The sequence below is a fragment of the Primulina eburnea genome, chromosome 2 (genome assembly GCF_022965805.1).
Source record: "Primulina eburnea isolate SZY01 chromosome 2, ASM2296580v1, whole genome shotgun sequence".
Taxonomy (NCBI): Eukaryota; Viridiplantae; Streptophyta; class Magnoliopsida; order Lamiales; family Gesneriaceae; genus Primulina; species Primulina eburnea.
Window position 1 is genome coordinate 6,416,602 of NC_133102.1, and position 16,889 is coordinate 6,433,490.

The following is a 16,889-nucleotide window of genomic DNA, read 5'->3' on the forward strand; positions in this document are numbered from 1 at the left end:
CTAAGTCCGAGCTCGATTGCACAATAGGGTCTTATAACAACTACTTCGTATTCGTCATCGCTTTACGAAAATGATTAATTCAAGTTGTTATAGAAGTCAATTGTAGCTCATTACAAACTCATTTTAAATCTTTAAAATTTTTAATATACGAGACAAAGATATCACATATCATTATCCAACAAAAAGACAATGAGACGGTAAATAGTACAAGAAAATTCAATCTCCTTATCTGTTCTGCCACAAACCCAACTGCCAATCATTTTGGTGCCCAAGGCTGACAAGAATCAAACTCCATCCATTCGATGCAAACCACTAACAAGGACCACATATGACTATGTGATCGGAAGATGAAAACAACATAATTTGCAAATGATGCTTAAATTTCCAGTTTGGCCTTTTGCATACAGCCACGTTTGTGCCTTGTTATGTAACATAACAAGTCTTTATTACCTTGATTTCACATCACGGATTCGAGATATATTCGGGTCCCATTTTTCTCAATGGATTTGATTTTTTGTTCACTGCAAACCTGGTTGACTTTGCGCACCCAAATCAAATCAATTCTCGGAACTACATGTCACAGTGCGCAAATGAGCCATCAGAGTGTCATCGAATCGAATCGAAATTTTTGAATGTCTGAGTTTGTTTCGTTTTTATTAAACCGAGTTCGAGCTTTATTTAACTAATATATTTATCACTCACGAGCTTATTCGATTTTTATCAAAGCTTAATAAATATAAATTATAAAATTAAATTGTTGGGTGCAACAATTGTCCTTGCTTGGTAGAGCGATCGAACCATGGTGCTTGTGCTGCTGTGCGGTTTAAAAGATTTGAGTTGCACCATTACTACTAGCTATAACTTTTGGTAAAGCGGTAAGTACTCGGTCCTACAATTGGTAATCAGAGCCAAGGTCATGGGTTCGATTCCCATTGATTGCAAGGAGTGCAATTATTGGAAGGGAGATTGTTGGGTGCAATAATTGTCCTTGCTTGGTAGAGCGATCGAACCATGGTGTTTGTGCTGCTGTGCGGTTTAAAAGATTTGAGTTGCACCATTACCACTAGCTATAGCTTTTGGTAAAGCGGTAAGCACTCGGTCCTACATAAATATTCATTAAAAAAATTAAAACTAAATTATATATTTAGAGAAAAACATATTATTCTAGGTCTTTTGTGAGACGGTCTTACGAATCTTTATCTGTGAGACGGGTCAACCCTATCGATATTTACAATAAAAAGTAATACTTTTAGCATAAAAAATTATATTTTTTCATTAATGACTCAAATAAAGAATCTGTCTCATAAAATACGACACATGAGACCGTTCACACAAGTTTTTGTCTTATTCTTATTAAAATGTATAATTTTATTCTTATAAATAAATTTAATAAAAAAAATATATTAAAGTGTAAAATCTATAAATTAAATATCAAAACTATTTTTAATCTAAAACTAACTCGTGAACCTATTAGCGAACATATTTTACGAGCTAACAAACAAAATATTATATCAAATCAAATTTTGAAAGCTCAAGGACTGCTTATGAAATGACTGAAAATGAAATTCATATGTTCATTGACATGATGAAAAAGAAGAAAAATATTGTGATTAATAAAACGGTAAATTACCCAAAAATACCTCTGTCAATGTTTTCATTAAAATTCAGTACCTAGCAACTATTTTTTAGAAATCAGTACCTGACAAATCTATACATTTAGTTTTAGCTACCCATTAAACAAACTTTACATTTTTACCCTTTATTATTTAAATAAATATATTATTTTATCCACCAAAATTATATCATTTTTCTCCATTTAAAATATAATTTTATCAAAATATTGTTTCTCAATTATCATTGAATAAAAGTAAATACTTGTTTTGACATACAAAGTACCTATAATGAGGTTTCACATACTTGATTTCGCTCTTTGAATACTCTAAATATATAATAAAATACTATATTTTCGAACATTAACCGTAAATTCAGTCATTGTTGGTATTTTCATGAAAAATGCATTAGGATGACTTATTCTTGTCATTTTATTTTTTAAAAAAACACAGGTCATCACTCATCATGAAATAAGATTAGGTATTTATTTTGACCAACAAAATACCTATTTTGGAGTTCCAAATGCTTGATTTTACTCTTTGAATACTCCAAATGTATAAGAAAATACTGGATCTTCGAGCTATCACAATAAATTCAATAAAGTTGGTATTTTCATTGAAAATGCATTAAGATGGCTTATTCATGTCATCTAAATTTTGAAAAAACACAGTTTCTCACTCATTGTTGAATTAGAAAAATTAGTTATTTTGATCAATAAAATACCTATTTTCGGTTTTCAAATATTTGATGTGACTATTTGAATACTTCAATTATGTAAGAAAATACTTAAGTTTCAAGTAATATTAAGTGACTTTTGATTGTGTCATTTGTGAAGTTAAAATGTGATACTTAAATTGGTACAAAGAGTATGTAATTAGAGTATATAAATACATTATTTTACCTCGTAAATACTCATATCCAATTATTTGATGATGCCGAAATATAATTTGAAGTTAATATTAAGTGACACCGATGATGATTTTCGTGAAGCAAAAATGTGATACCTAAATTAATACAAATAATACATATTTCTAGTTCATAAACACTTGATTTTACCTTTTAAATACTCAAATTCGATTGAGTATGTCAAAATATATAATTTAAAGATAATATTGAAAATTTTTTTATGATAAGATTTTTGAATAAAAAACGCGCTACCTAAAATTGGTACAAATAGTATCTATTTTGATTTCACATATACTTGATTTTACCATTTTAAGACTCAATTTTGATTATTTCGGGATATAGAAAAATATAGTTAGTAATATTGAGTGACTTTTGATGTGTCATTTATGAAGTTAATAAAATGTGATACCTAAATTAGTACAAAAAATATATAATTCGAGTCTACCAATACTTTATTTTACTTCCTAAATGAGAAGTATTTTAATTTGAGTTTGCAAATACTTGATTTCGTAAATGAGATACTCACAATATGTATTAAAATACTGGATATTCAAATAAGCAATGTAAGTTCATAAAGTGTTGGTATGTTTATGGAAGATATATTTGGATGACATATTCATCTCATTTAATAATTAAAAATAAATAAATTCATGATTCTCAACTAAGCATGAAAATTTTAAAGTACTTAGTTTTACTTGAGAAGTACCTAATTTAAGTTTGCAAATACTTGATTCGTAAATGAGATACTCATAATATGTATTAAAATACTATATATTCGAATATGCAACGTAAGTTCACCAAATATTGATATTTCTATGGAATAAGCATTTGGATGACATATTCATATCATTTAATATTTTTTCTGTAAAAGAAAAAATAAATTCCCAACTAAGCATAAATATTTTAAAGTATTTGCTTTTATTTGAGAAGTACCTAATTTGATATTGCAAATATTTAATTTGGTACATAAGATACTCATAATATGTAATAGAATGCTGAATATTCGAATATATAATATAAGCTCATCAAGTGTTTATCTTTCCTTGGAATATGCATTTGGATGACATATTCATCTCATTTAAAGAAAAAAATACTAATAAATATAATGAATAATTACCAATAAGTATTATGTCAAATAAGTATAATTGTCAAATAAGTCATTCAATAAATATAAAAAAGTATTGTCAATTAATATTTATGAGTATTTTATAAATAATTGATCCAAGAATCGATAGATATGCTTCAAGTACAAACTTCAAGCTCATTTACGAACTATGTTTATAATGCATCTCTCGATTAGTCCATGATGAATAATGAACTATGTTTATTTATTTAAATGATATGAATAAGTATACTAATGAATTTTCCATGGAAAGATTGCATATTCAAATATCCAGTATTTTAATGCATATTGTGAGTATCTTATTTACGAAATCAAGTATTTGCAAACTCAAATTAGGTACTTCTTTAGTAAAACTAAGTACTTTAAAATTTTCATGCTTATTTGAGAATTTTTTGGCCAAAAAAATATTAAATAAGATGAATATGTAATCCATGCTTAGTGATCGATCAAAACTTTCATTGTAAAATTCTTAGTAAAAATTAATAATATTCAAGCTCGAAATAATCGCAAGTACACGATGTCAAGTAATAATATAGTTATGGGCTTTCAATAATCGCAAGTGCACGATATCAAAATGTTCAATGCTTAGTGATTGAGCAAAACTTTCATTGTCTAAAGACTACATTTCTCAATTATTATTCTCAGTTATTCAATTTTTAGCAGCGATACTTCAGATGATTGTTTACTACTACGATTATTAAATAAAAACTCAATGAAATGGTTCAAGGATTAAATGATGCAATAAATAAGCTAGAATGATTGATTAAACTTCAATGAGAAGTGAATTTGTTGAGAATCTCAGTTCACTTACCCCTCGCTAATCTACTCAATTCATTCGACAATGATCTATGCTTTCGACGAGATTTCATATCCAACTGAACACGTCTTCTCAAACTATGCCAAATTAATTCAACCTAGTGAACTAATTAAATCTCTTTAATTATTTATCGATGGTGAATTGCATATCGTTTTATTAAATCTCATAGCTTTCGACCTACTGGACTATGATTATCGACGTGTATCCGACTTCATATTTCTCTATAAATTGTAAATCCACGGATTATGCTAATCGTTTCTATCACGGGCTATTCTCTCGAATAAAATTGTCCGGAAATCTTCAAATCTTCGCTCTAAACCTTTTTTATCTTTCAAAGCTTTGTGGCTGTTGAAATGTCCTTGAACATGTAATCCAAATACATCTTGGATGGAAACACGAGCACTTGGTGAACTTACATTACATATTCGAATATCCAGTATTTTAATACTCATTATGAATATCTCATTTACCAATTAAATATTTTAAAACTGAAATTAGATATTTCGGAAGTAAAACTAAGTACTTGAAAAGGTTCAATACTTAGTTGCGAATTTGTTTTTTTTAACAATTAAAAAAACTATTAGATGAAATGAACATGTCATCCAAATGTATCTTGGATAGAAATGCGAGTACTTGGTGAACTTACATTGCATATTCGAATATCCATTATTTTAATACTCATTCTGAGTATCTCATTTAATTTTTTTAAAAATAAAAAAATAACTAAATGAAATGAACATGTAATCCAAATGCATCTTGGATTTAAATGTGAGCACTTGGTGAATTTACGTTGCATATTCGAATATCTAGTATTTTAATACTCATTCTCAGTACCTCATTTACAAAATCAAATATTTTAAAATTGAAATTATGTATTTCGCAAGTAACAAAACCAAGTACTTGAAAAAGTTTAATGATTAGTTACAAATTTATTTATTTTTTTTACAATAAAAAATAATTAAATGAAATGAACATGTCATCCAAATGCATCTTGGATGGAAATGTGAGCATTTGGTGAACTTCCGATACATATTCTAATATCCAGTATTTTAATACTCATTCTGAGTATTTCATTTACCAAATCAAGTATTTTAAAATTGAAATTAAATATTTCGCAAATAAAACTAAGTACTTCAAAAAGTTCAATGCTTAGTTGCGAATTTGGTTTTTTACAAAAATAATTTAATGAAATGAACGTATTATTACCAAATCAAGTATTTTAAAATTGAAAATAAGTATTTCACAAGTAAAACTAAGTATTTGAAAAAAATTCAATGCTTAGTTACGAATTTGTTTTTTAACAATAAAAAAATATAATTAAATGAAATGAACATGTCATCCAAATGCATCTTGGACGGAAATATGAGCACTTGGTGAACTTACGTTGCATATTCGAATATCCAGTATTTTAATACTCATTCTGAGTATTTCATTTACCAAATCAAGTATTTAAAATTGAAATTAGGTATTTCGCAAGTAAAACCAAGTACTTGAAAAAATTCAATGATTAGTTACAAATTTGCTTTTTTAAACAATAAAAAATAATTAAATGAAATGAACATTTAATCCAAATGCATCTTGGATGGAAATGTGAGCATTTGGTGAACTTACAATGCATATTCTAATATCCAATATTTTAATACTCATTCTGAGTATTTCATTTATCAAATCAAGTATTTTAAAATTGAAATCAGGTATTTCGCAAGTAAAATTAAGTACTTGAAAAAGTTCAATGATTAGTTACAAATTTGCTTTTTTAAACAATAAAAAAATAATTAAATGAAGTGAACATTTCATTCAAATGCATCTTGGATGGAAATGTGAGCATTTGGTGAACTTACGATGCATATTCTAATATCCAGTATTTTAATACTCATTCTGAGTATTTCATTTATCAAATCAAGTATTTTAAAATTGAAATCAGATAATTCACAAGTAAAATTAAGTACTTCAAAAAGTTCAATGCTTCGTTGCTAATTTGTTTATCTTTTAAAAATAAAAAATATTTAAATGAAATGTACATGTCATCTAAATGCATCTTGAATAGAAATGCGAGCACATGGTGAACTTACATTGCCTACTAGAATATCCAGTATTTTATTAACTTTTATGAGTATCTCAATTACCAAATCAAGTATTTAAAATTGAAATCAGGTATTTCGCAAATAAAAGTAAGTATTTCAAAATTTTCAATGCTTAGTTACGAATTTTTTAAAAAAATAATAAAAAAATAATTAAATGAAATGAACATGTCATCTAAATGCATATTGGATGAAATGCGAGCATTTGTTGAACTTACGTTGCATATTCAATTATCCAGTATTTTAATATCCATTCTGAGTATCTCATTTACCAAATCAAGTATTTTAAAATTGAAATTAGGTATTTCGCAAGTAAAACTAAATAATTGAATAAGTTCAATGCTTAGTTGCGAATTTGTTTTTTTAACAATAAAAAAATAATTAAATGAAATGAGCATGTCATCCAAATGGATCTTGGATGGATATGAGAGCATTTTGTGAACTTGCGTTGCATATTCGAATATTCAGTATTTTAATACACATTCTAAGTATTTCATTTACAAAATCAAGTATTTTAAAATTGAAATTAAGTATTTCGCAGATAAAACTAAATATTTCAAAAAGTTCAATTAGTTGCGAATTTGTTTTTTAAATAAAAAATATTTAAATTCAATTTACATGTCATCCAAATGCATTGGGAATGATGAGTGGAAAGTGAAGATGACCAATAGAAATATGTATTTATATCAATTTTTATTAATTAAAAGGGTAAAAAGGTAAAAATGCATAAAACATGTATTAAAAACTAACTTGATTTTTTGTCAGGTATCAAAATATGAAAAAAAACTCCTGGGTACTGAATCTTAAATAAATCTTTGACAGATGTATTTTTCTCCAAATTGCCCTTAATAAAATATAATAAACACAAAATATCTCATTTTCTCTCTATTTTTACCTTGTTTTTACATGAGAAATAATTAAAATTTGAAAACAATATTTTTTATGTTAAGAATATGAGATCATTCTTGATTTATCATTTCAAGAAAAAAAATCTCTCTTATAATATCGAATCATGTACCGTAACTAGCAATGACATGATAATATTACTTAATTATAAATTTAATACACAAATATATATATATATATATATATATAATATATATATATATATATATATATATATATATATATATATATATACACACACACACGCATTATAATATCACAAAATGAATCAATACCAAGTTTTTAAGATAACAAGTTGATTCAATAATTGTGAAATAAATATAAGATTTGGTGTAGGGATTTACCCTAAATTAATGAGACTCCTCGAGATTTTCTGTGGATCGACCACTAATAATTTGGTAGATATATCTACACCGGTTGATGTGGACATATCGGCATTCAAATATATGTCAGTCATCATATTATTTTCAAACTAATAATTTGACCATCGTAAGTTCCATTTTATTTCATTGCACTTTATTTTTAAAAAAAATTTAAATTACAATTTCTCATTGAGTGAGATTCATGTGAGACTATCTCACGAATCTTAATCTGTGAGACGAGTCAAACCTGCCGATATTCACAATAAATAGTAATACTCTTAGCATAAAAAGTAATATTTTTTCATTGATGATCCAGATTCGTCTCACAAATACAACCCGTGAGACCGTCTCGCACTAGTTTTTATCTTTCTCGTTTTATATTATAAATTTAATCACTGGTTCAATAAGCATCGATTTAGCGAGAAAATTATCATTCCCTGCTAATAAGTTGCACTAAACACTTCATCATCAAGACAACTAATCATATCGAAATTTATTCCATAGGCCTACTAAAAACATGATTGAATCTCGAAATATGTTTTGTAGATATATCCAAGGATAAAAAAGGCAAAATTTTCAACTTGTCGAGATTGTTACCAAAACAAAATCTCGAGATTGTGAGTCGAATGCTTGTTATATCAAGAATTATAGCTCATGCTAGTCTTGTCGTTTTTTCAATCACTCTTTCAATAATCATAAACAAATTCTCTCTCGGTAGTCACATTATGTTGTAACTCAGAGAAAATTGAATACCGATATTGATCTCTATATTAATTATAAGATCAAAATCTTTTTTTTTTAAAATGATATGGGATCCCGCAACCATTACTCTTTGGTACGTACTGGATAAATTTTCGGTCTAATGCAATAACATTAGTCTGATAAACCACATTGGAAAAAATATGTGTTATAAACTCACATGAGAAATCAAACTCCTAATCATCGACCAGGTATTCATTCACTTCACCAACTCAAATACTCCTTGAGGGCGATAAAAAACTGTCTTAATATAATTATAGTAAATGATATTTATACTGCTTAAATATTTCGAACCATATAATAGCCCCTGAGAGAAATAATTGTTACATATAAACAGAGATAACATTGTCTTATATATATATCATCATTGAGGCAGCTCCCGAAGTTAGGCCCATGCTATAAAAGATTTTATAATAATTTAACTAATTATTTTTTGTCATTAGAAAACACTTGAATCTCCAAGAGAAAGTGTCTTTTTGTGGTGGAAAAAGGTTCCTCATAATGATATGCTTATTTTGGATCACAAAGCAAAAGGCCAAGGGTCCCCATAAATTGAAATTTGAAGGTAGTAGGCATGCCGTATGAGTTAAATGGGCTCCCACATGCCATTGAAAGGGATATTCTTACTACCATGAAGCTAATCCAACTTTAATATTCTTCATTCCATCACTAAAGATAAAAACAAGTAGTTCTATTGATAACCTATTTTGAGATCATTTTACGGTATAATTTTGTGAGACGGATATCTGAAACGACACAACTCATGCAAACATATTAATTTTTTATGTCAAATATATCACTTTTCATGAGAGATATGGATTGGGTTGATTTATTCACGGACATAGACCTGTATAACCATCTTACAACAACTCTACATATTTACATATACGAATTCAGTTTTTAGATGGTATTAAATATTTTAAAAATTAAACCGACTCTAAATAAAAATTGCAAGGAATTTATGATTACTAATAAAAAAAATTATATCTCCTTATGCTGTGATTATCCAAATTTAAAACTAAATCGTTTCTTTCAAAAAAAAATTGTTAAAATTGATAATTCTTGAAACGATCTTTACTTTTTAACTTTGAAATTCTACTTAATTTTTTTATTTCCTATTAATTCGAAACCACAATAAAAAATAACTTAACATTTTCATAGATCAAAATACTTTAACAATTTAAAACTCAAGTGCGTAAAATCCCTAAAATCGTCAATTACCAAAATTCAACTTCCACCTTTATCATGATCAAAATTAACTTAAAAAATAAAGCATAAAATCTCTGATAAAAATTCTTAACAAAAATCTTTCAAACTTTGCCTCTCAATTTAGTGCGGAAAATAAAGTTCATCTGGAATGTACTGTTGTACTCAATCCACTCAAGCGTCAGCACCTCCATCAACAGGGGCGGAGCCAGGATCTTGGTTCAGCGTAAGCAACCATATATTATAATTAATAAAGCAAAAAAGAGAGCAATAATTAATCGACAACTAAAAACAATGTGTCATAAAGTTTGAACACAAGTTACGCATAGCCAGTAACATTGAGAAAACGTCAGAAAAATGAGGAACAACGACGTGTACAAAATCCGAAATCAAAACAAAATATGATATAAAATATACATTCGAAAAATAAACATTAATTCATTATCGATTGGAAAAAGCATAAAATTATAAAACAATTGAATGATCGACAAACATTGAACGAAACAACGAACCTAAAATTCGGTAACATTTTGGATTTTTTTAGAGATTATGAAAGATTAAGCAGTAATTAAAATGAATTGGAATGATTGTTACTCAAAGTATATGACGTTTGTGACTCGAGAAAAAAAACACATACAAAAGGCTATATAGAGTGTATACTTAGATACTAATAACAAGTAAAAAAATTGAGTCTAAAATTTGGGTCTACAAATTATTAAAAGAAAATTGGATCAGTATATATATAAACATATAAAAAAAAATTTGGCCCTACACTATATGCTGGCTCCGGCCATGTCCATCAATATCATCATCACCTGCCATCATTCAAACATAGTGAATCTAATGACTCAACACGTTCTAAACATGAGTAACAAATAATACATATACAAGCACATGCATTAAAATCATACTTTTATTTAAAATAACTTTTATGCATAAATAAATCATGAATCGTAAAATCATAAATCATAAAGCTTTCATCACTTATTATTTTGGGTGAAGTTTGATCATTGAAAGTGATTAGCCTTTTTATCACATGTTCGACTGATTAGTCTTTAGCTCCACATACGCATGGGGACGGACACTAGGTACCGCCACGAAAATACGATCTTCGGGGTCCCTCTGGGGCCTTGTCTCTCATGACATTCCCATAAAATTGTAAGTTTACCGTTTCTTCTTAAAACGGATCACCCACAAATCCTCTATCATTCGTCACAATCAGTTCACATTCTTCAAAACATTTTTCTTTTTCTTTTCAAAGCATAAAATATTATGAATTTTCAAAAATAGCATTTTAACAGTAGATATCGCATATCTTTACCATAAATTATAAAAATATCATATTTTCATCTAAATCATCATGATATATCATTTATCATGGGTTATGACCCTTCAGGACATTGCCAAGCATTTTCGTATTACCCATGTGTAAAATGATAATTTTGTCCCTAAACTTAAAATTTATCGATTTTGATTTTTTCTTACTTTTACTAACTCTAAACCACCCCAAACATTTATTTAAGCATAAATTAAATTTTAGATATTTTTATTTAGCTTAGATTCGAGCCTTTCGATCTAATTCCTTTATTTTTAATTCGTGGAGCGTTAAATTTCTCAATTAATTCAAACCTTAATATTTTCTTTCCAAATTTTATACATAGACTTATATGAATTCCTATTTTTATAATATTACATAATATTTTCAATAAAATGACATGCAAGAATATTGACATATATTGTAATATTTATCAAAGTCATATTACAAAAGTCAAAACATGATATAATTATAAAAATATCATATTTGTTTCAACGATAATCGTATGATTAAAAATTAAATAGTCAGATTTCTGTATTTTTTAATATGAATATATAACAATCTAAAATAAATTTAAATGCCACGTGCCATAATTGTTCATTTGTAATTTTTCGGTGATGTTATCATTTCGAGATCTCTTTTTTTGATAAAAACTTGTGTGAGACGATCTCACATGTCGTATTTTGTGAGACATATATCTTATTTGAGTCATCCATAAAAAATATTACTTTTTTATGCTAAGAATATTACTTTTATTGTGAATATCAGTAAGGTTGACATGTCTCACAGATAAAGATTCGTGATACCATCTCACAAGAGACCTACTCCGCCTTTTTTTCTTCATTATATCATTTGGGTATCTAATTATTTTTTTGGAAATGGTACACAGAGCAAAAAGAAAGCATTATTTTATAAAAAAATAATAATATAATGGACACGTATACGAAATTGAGAGTGGGGGAGTAAAGTTTATCAGATTGGAATGGCACGCAAAGAAATTGAAAGAGATGTTGCAAATATATAAGGTTGTATTCGGGTGAAATATTTTTTTCCGAGATAAATATTTCATTCGACTTGATTTTGTGGGAATTTGAAATCTATTGTATTAGTTTGTTAACAAATAAAAATATGAAGGAATGGACTCTTGAACAAATGTGATGTATTTGTTATCAGAGATTTGAAATCCTCATCGTCAATTTATAAATAAAATATTATGTTAATTTGAGAATGTCTCATATATTTATATATGAGACGAGTCGACTTAGTCTATACTTTCAATTAAAAATATTATTATTTTTATATGTATTTTATACATAAAAAAAATATTTTTATGCATTTATATCACAAAATTGATACGTGAAATCGTCTTATAAGAGTTCTGTTGTTAATACCAACTACAAAAGTGAAGTTTTAGTAGTAGTTGATTTTAAAATCTTATTATATAATATATAATTGAATATTATTGGATAATTTTAAATAAGTCAATTGTTATGTTTTGCATAGTTTTTTTTAATATTATATGTAAATAACATTATTCTATTATGTACACGTTTATTCTCAATTTTGTTATTTCTACTAATCTGGATTCGAATGGAATCGAACCTATATCAAAGTCGCATTCTGAAAACGCGAGAATAAGTGATTCCGAAAAATAATAATATAATTTTAAAAATTTATTTATTATATTTGTATGATGTTCAATTTGAAAGAATTAAATTTATTTTTAAGATTATGTATCGGAGTTAGGGAACAACTCAAGGGATAGCAGCAATGGGTGTGAAAATCGGAGGGAAAGTAGACAGAGTGGACGGGAAACAGTTGAATTACGCCGAATTTGTCAAAAATTACATGGCCAGAAACCAGCCCGTTATTCTCACCGGCCTCACCGATGACTGGCGGGCCTGCAAAGAGTGGGTCTCCGCCGACGGAAAGCCCGATCTCAAATTCCTCTCCTCACGATTCGGTGCCTCTAAAGTCCAGGTAACCCATACACTACGACGCCGTCTTGTCACGGATTTATAGGAAACTGAATTTGAGTGTGTTGTTTTTGTAGGTCGCGGAGTGTGATACAAAGGAATTTACCGATCAAAAGAGGGTGGAGATGTCAGTTTCTGAGTTTATTGACCGGTGGGAGCGGATTTCTGGTTCTGATGATGGCAGCGCTGATGGTAATTCGTTGTTGTATTTGAAAGATTGGCACTTTGTTAAGGTGTGCATTTGTTTGAATAATATTTTTATTTTTGCACCTGAAATTATCATCCTTGAGGACGTTAATATTTAAGTAACATTTATAAATATACTTCAAATTTAAATGAGTTCATCGAGTTTGAATTGTGAATCTAGTTTTAGTTTGGTTAACCTTGATATTAAACTAGGCTACTGACTATTGAACTCGAATTCAGAAACGTAGGTAGAGCCAAACTTTACTCTAAATAGTTCTTTCTTCAAGCTTCAATTGAGCTCCAGCCGACGACTAGATGAATCTCGGGTTTGAAATCAAATAGGAAATTATGGGTGGCATTTGGATGAACTTGTTTGCAACCTATGTCAGAATGAGCTTCATCTCTTGTAATGATTCCAATTCGCTTAATTCTTCAACATTTGCAGGAGTACCCTGAGTACAATGCCTACATTACTCCATCTTTTTTCTGCGATGACTGGCTGAATCTGTATCTTGATAAATACAATATGCACAGTGATCCCTGTGATTTACAAGAAATAGATGAAATTAGTTGCTCTGACTACCGTTTCGTATACATGGGAGCAAAAGGTACATTAATGTTCTCAATGAGCTCATTTTGTAAACCGCTGATTGTTTCGCAGATGAACATTGTTCATATACATGGTAAGACTTGGAGAGACAATGTGAAACTTTTGATTGAAAGTGCAGGTACATGGACACCGCTTCATGCTGATGTTTTCAGGTCATACAGTTGGTCGGCAAATGTATGTGGCCGGAAACGATGGTACTTTCTTTCTCCAGGTCAACACCACCTTATTTTTGACAGGTACAAGTGCATTTTCTCACAGTTTATTGTTGCAGCGCAGAATTGCCATTTTTTTAATATCAGGGGAAAAAGATGAAATTTTGCGAAATAATGGAAATTGAACGGGCAGTAGCTATCGTCTTTACTCATTTATCTGATGCCGAAAACTGCCATATAAATTCAAATATATGGACCATTAATTTGGTGTAAAAAAAGTTGAAAGATATTTCTTGTATTAGGGGATATAATCAAATTTCTAAATCTCTTGTTTCCTCTTGTAGGCTCAATTTCGACCTTTCAAATCCTAGACAGACTACTCATACTTGTACATTTTGGTTCAGGAATATGAAGTCTTCTGTCTATAACATTTTTGAAAACGTTTGCAAATCGAAGTTCCCCGGAATTGATGAGGTATGCTTATACTCCACAATGCATCATATTCTTATTAAAAGTGATTTTAAAGGGAAATCAATTTATTTACAGTTACAAGTAATTTGCAAGTCTAGGCAATCTGGATAGAGTGTACTCAGGAACAAAATGAGATTATCTTTGTCCCCAGTGGATGGTATCATCAAGTTCATAATCTGGTATGCTTTGAATATTTACTCTAATTTCTGTATTCTTCATTTTTCCACATAGCTTGCAAAATATTGAAATGAGCTTTATATTTCTTTTCCTAAATGCTATTCTCCTAGTTTTTTAGTTAAGAAATGAAGGTTCCCGACATTCGAACAAAATATTGGGCCTACTGCGTAACATTTAAGGATCCAAAACCGTGTTACTCAGAAACTAACATAGGATTATCGTTTTGAGGTATATTATCAAGTGGTTTGGTCCTTGGATCTTGCGCCAAGATGTAAGAATCGTGTTTTGCATATAATGTTCACATACAGTGATATCTGACTATTGTAGGTTGACATTGCTGATGCTTGCAATGATTACTGTTGGATGTTAGTCGCATACCTCTTGTTTTTGGTTACTGTGTGAATGCAGCATCATGGGATCTGCAGTTATAAGAATGTTCTGAAGATCAATTGTGTACTCTTTTTGCCGCTGAACATTGAGTTATACAACTGAAAGAGCTTGTATTCATGCTGATTATGTATGTTAGATCCTAATGTCCAACAATTTCCGTGATTATTAGGAGGATACAATATCAATCAACCACAATTGGTTCAATGCCTACAACATCTCGTGGGTGGTATGGGCATTATTGCAGCAACTGTTCAGACAAAAAGTGTTTTATTATTATGCATCAGGATAGAATTCACTGTTCTTATGAGATCTCATCTCTGCAGTGGGATTTGCTTTTGAGGGAATATGGCGAGGCTAGGTGGTACATTGAAGACATCAAGGACATATGTGATAATTTTGAAGGGCTATGCCAGAAAAATCTTGCAGCTAATGCAGGTATGCCTTTTATTTTTCCTCAGCCTATGAGAAACAATCTTGAAAATCTTGGAAATCATTGTTTTAATCACTGTGTCATCAGATTCATTTTCAGTTAATTATTATGTGAGTTGATTGATGAAGTCTCTTGTATATATGTATATATGTTAGGTGTGAAGAATTTAACATGTATACGCATGAATTCTGACTATATTTCATATATGCAGTGCACGGACACAAACGTGATGGGACACATCGTTAAGATAAAAGGATGTTCCGTGATAAGGATACAACTACAGTGAATGCCTACGTGCATGCAATTTATCATCGTTATTGATAGAAAAACTAATTATACCGCATAAATACATCAAAATTCAAAAAGACATGCACCGACGAACACATTTTATCATCATTATTGATAGAAAAACCAATCACACTGCATGAATACATGAAAATTCTAAAAGGCATGCCCCGACGAACACATTTTATTTGTAGTAATTCGAACCTTTTATCAATACCTGACTACAGCATTTTTCTGCTGTTTTTTTTGGGTATTTCTAACGCATCACATATGTTTTGACTCCAAAACTGTGGTCCCTGTATAGAGTAATTTCTTGAAATGTTCGTGCGTCATAATATGGAATCAACTTTAATATTATGCGGTGATTTTACTGTGATAAAATATCCTATATGGAGTTTTATTTACTTGTAGGTATGGATTTCTGCGATCTTTTTAGGTTCATGATTCGGTTCGCCTTCGCCAATTTGATCGTACTTCACCAACTAACAAGCGATGATGGAGATATCCTCTGGAATTCATCTCAAATGACGCAGGCTATTTTTTCCAATCTTAGAAGTATCCGACAAATTTGTTTGAACATGAAATCTGTTGACACATGGGAAGATCGATGTCTCCCTTTTCTTTTTATGGAAACCATTGCGGATCAAACGTTTATTGAGTTCTGCAATGAGCTGGGAAGAACATATTGCATGGTATTTGACCGTGGTGACACGAATGTCGATCTTCATCGAACCTCACTAGAACATGGTCGACTTAATCTTTCCGACCTCTCGGGTTCTCGTATTTGTAGTCCTGATGAACTTGTTAGATTTGTGGACTACGCTTACAAAGTTAGTCGGAACTGAAATCTGATGATTCTGTACTTGCCGTATATTTAGACAGTAGCCATAAAATTATCTTCACTAACTTTAATTCATGTTTGAACAGATTCGATTAGCAATCTAATCAGTAAATTTTAATTGTAATTAGCTCAATCGAATACTCTAATCCTTAGACTAGAAATCGATTCACACGATTATTCATTTGTTCTATCTCGTCGAATCGGATTATAGAAACGTTTTTTTAGAGGTTGCAAACACTCTCGATGTGTTTTAGAGTTGTGCAACATTTTCGATGTCTTTTCTGC

At 29.4% G+C, this 16,889-nt stretch overlaps 1 protein-coding gene across 2 annotated transcripts; it reads left to right on the forward strand.

Annotated features, from left to right (window-relative positions):
* Positions 1–12,788: 12,788 nt before the first annotated feature.
* Positions 12,789–16,633, forward strand: LOC140822803 (arginine-specific demethylase JMJ20). Of its 2 annotated transcripts, none has more exons than XM_073183696.1 (9): positions 12,789–13,066; positions 13,140–13,295; positions 13,694–13,856; positions 13,977–14,094; positions 14,415–14,484; positions 14,580–14,660; positions 15,218–15,274; positions 15,372–15,483; positions 16,175–16,633. In XM_073183696.1, exons 1-9 carry the CDS (start codon positions 12,857–12,859, stop codon positions 16,606–16,608), a joined length of 1,401 nt encoding a protein of 466 aa, XP_073039797.1. In that variant the 5' UTR covers positions 12,789–12,856; the 3' UTR covers positions 16,609–16,633. The 2 variants fall into 2 exon arrangements, with proteins under 2 accessions (XP_073039797.1, XP_073039798.1); XM_073183697.1 differs by having other exon boundaries at positions 12,831–13,066; positions 13,140–13,254.
* The last annotated feature ends 256 nt before the right edge of the window (positions 16,634–16,889 follow it).

Bases quoted from the DNA above. Each gene is read 5' to 3' on its own strand.
- LOC140822803 (XM_073183696.1), top strand. From the start codon at position 12,857: ATGGGTGTGAAAATCGGAGGGAAAGTAGACAGAGTGGACGGGAAACAG. The intron at 13,067-13,139 runs GTAACCCATACA...TTGTTTTTGTAG, and splicing joins TCGGTGCCTCTAAAGTCCAG to GTCGCGGAGTGTGATACAAA. The intron at 14,095-14,414 runs GTACAAGTGCAT...ATTTTGGTTCAG, and splicing joins CACCACCTTATTTTTGACAG to GAATATGAAGTCTTCTGTCT.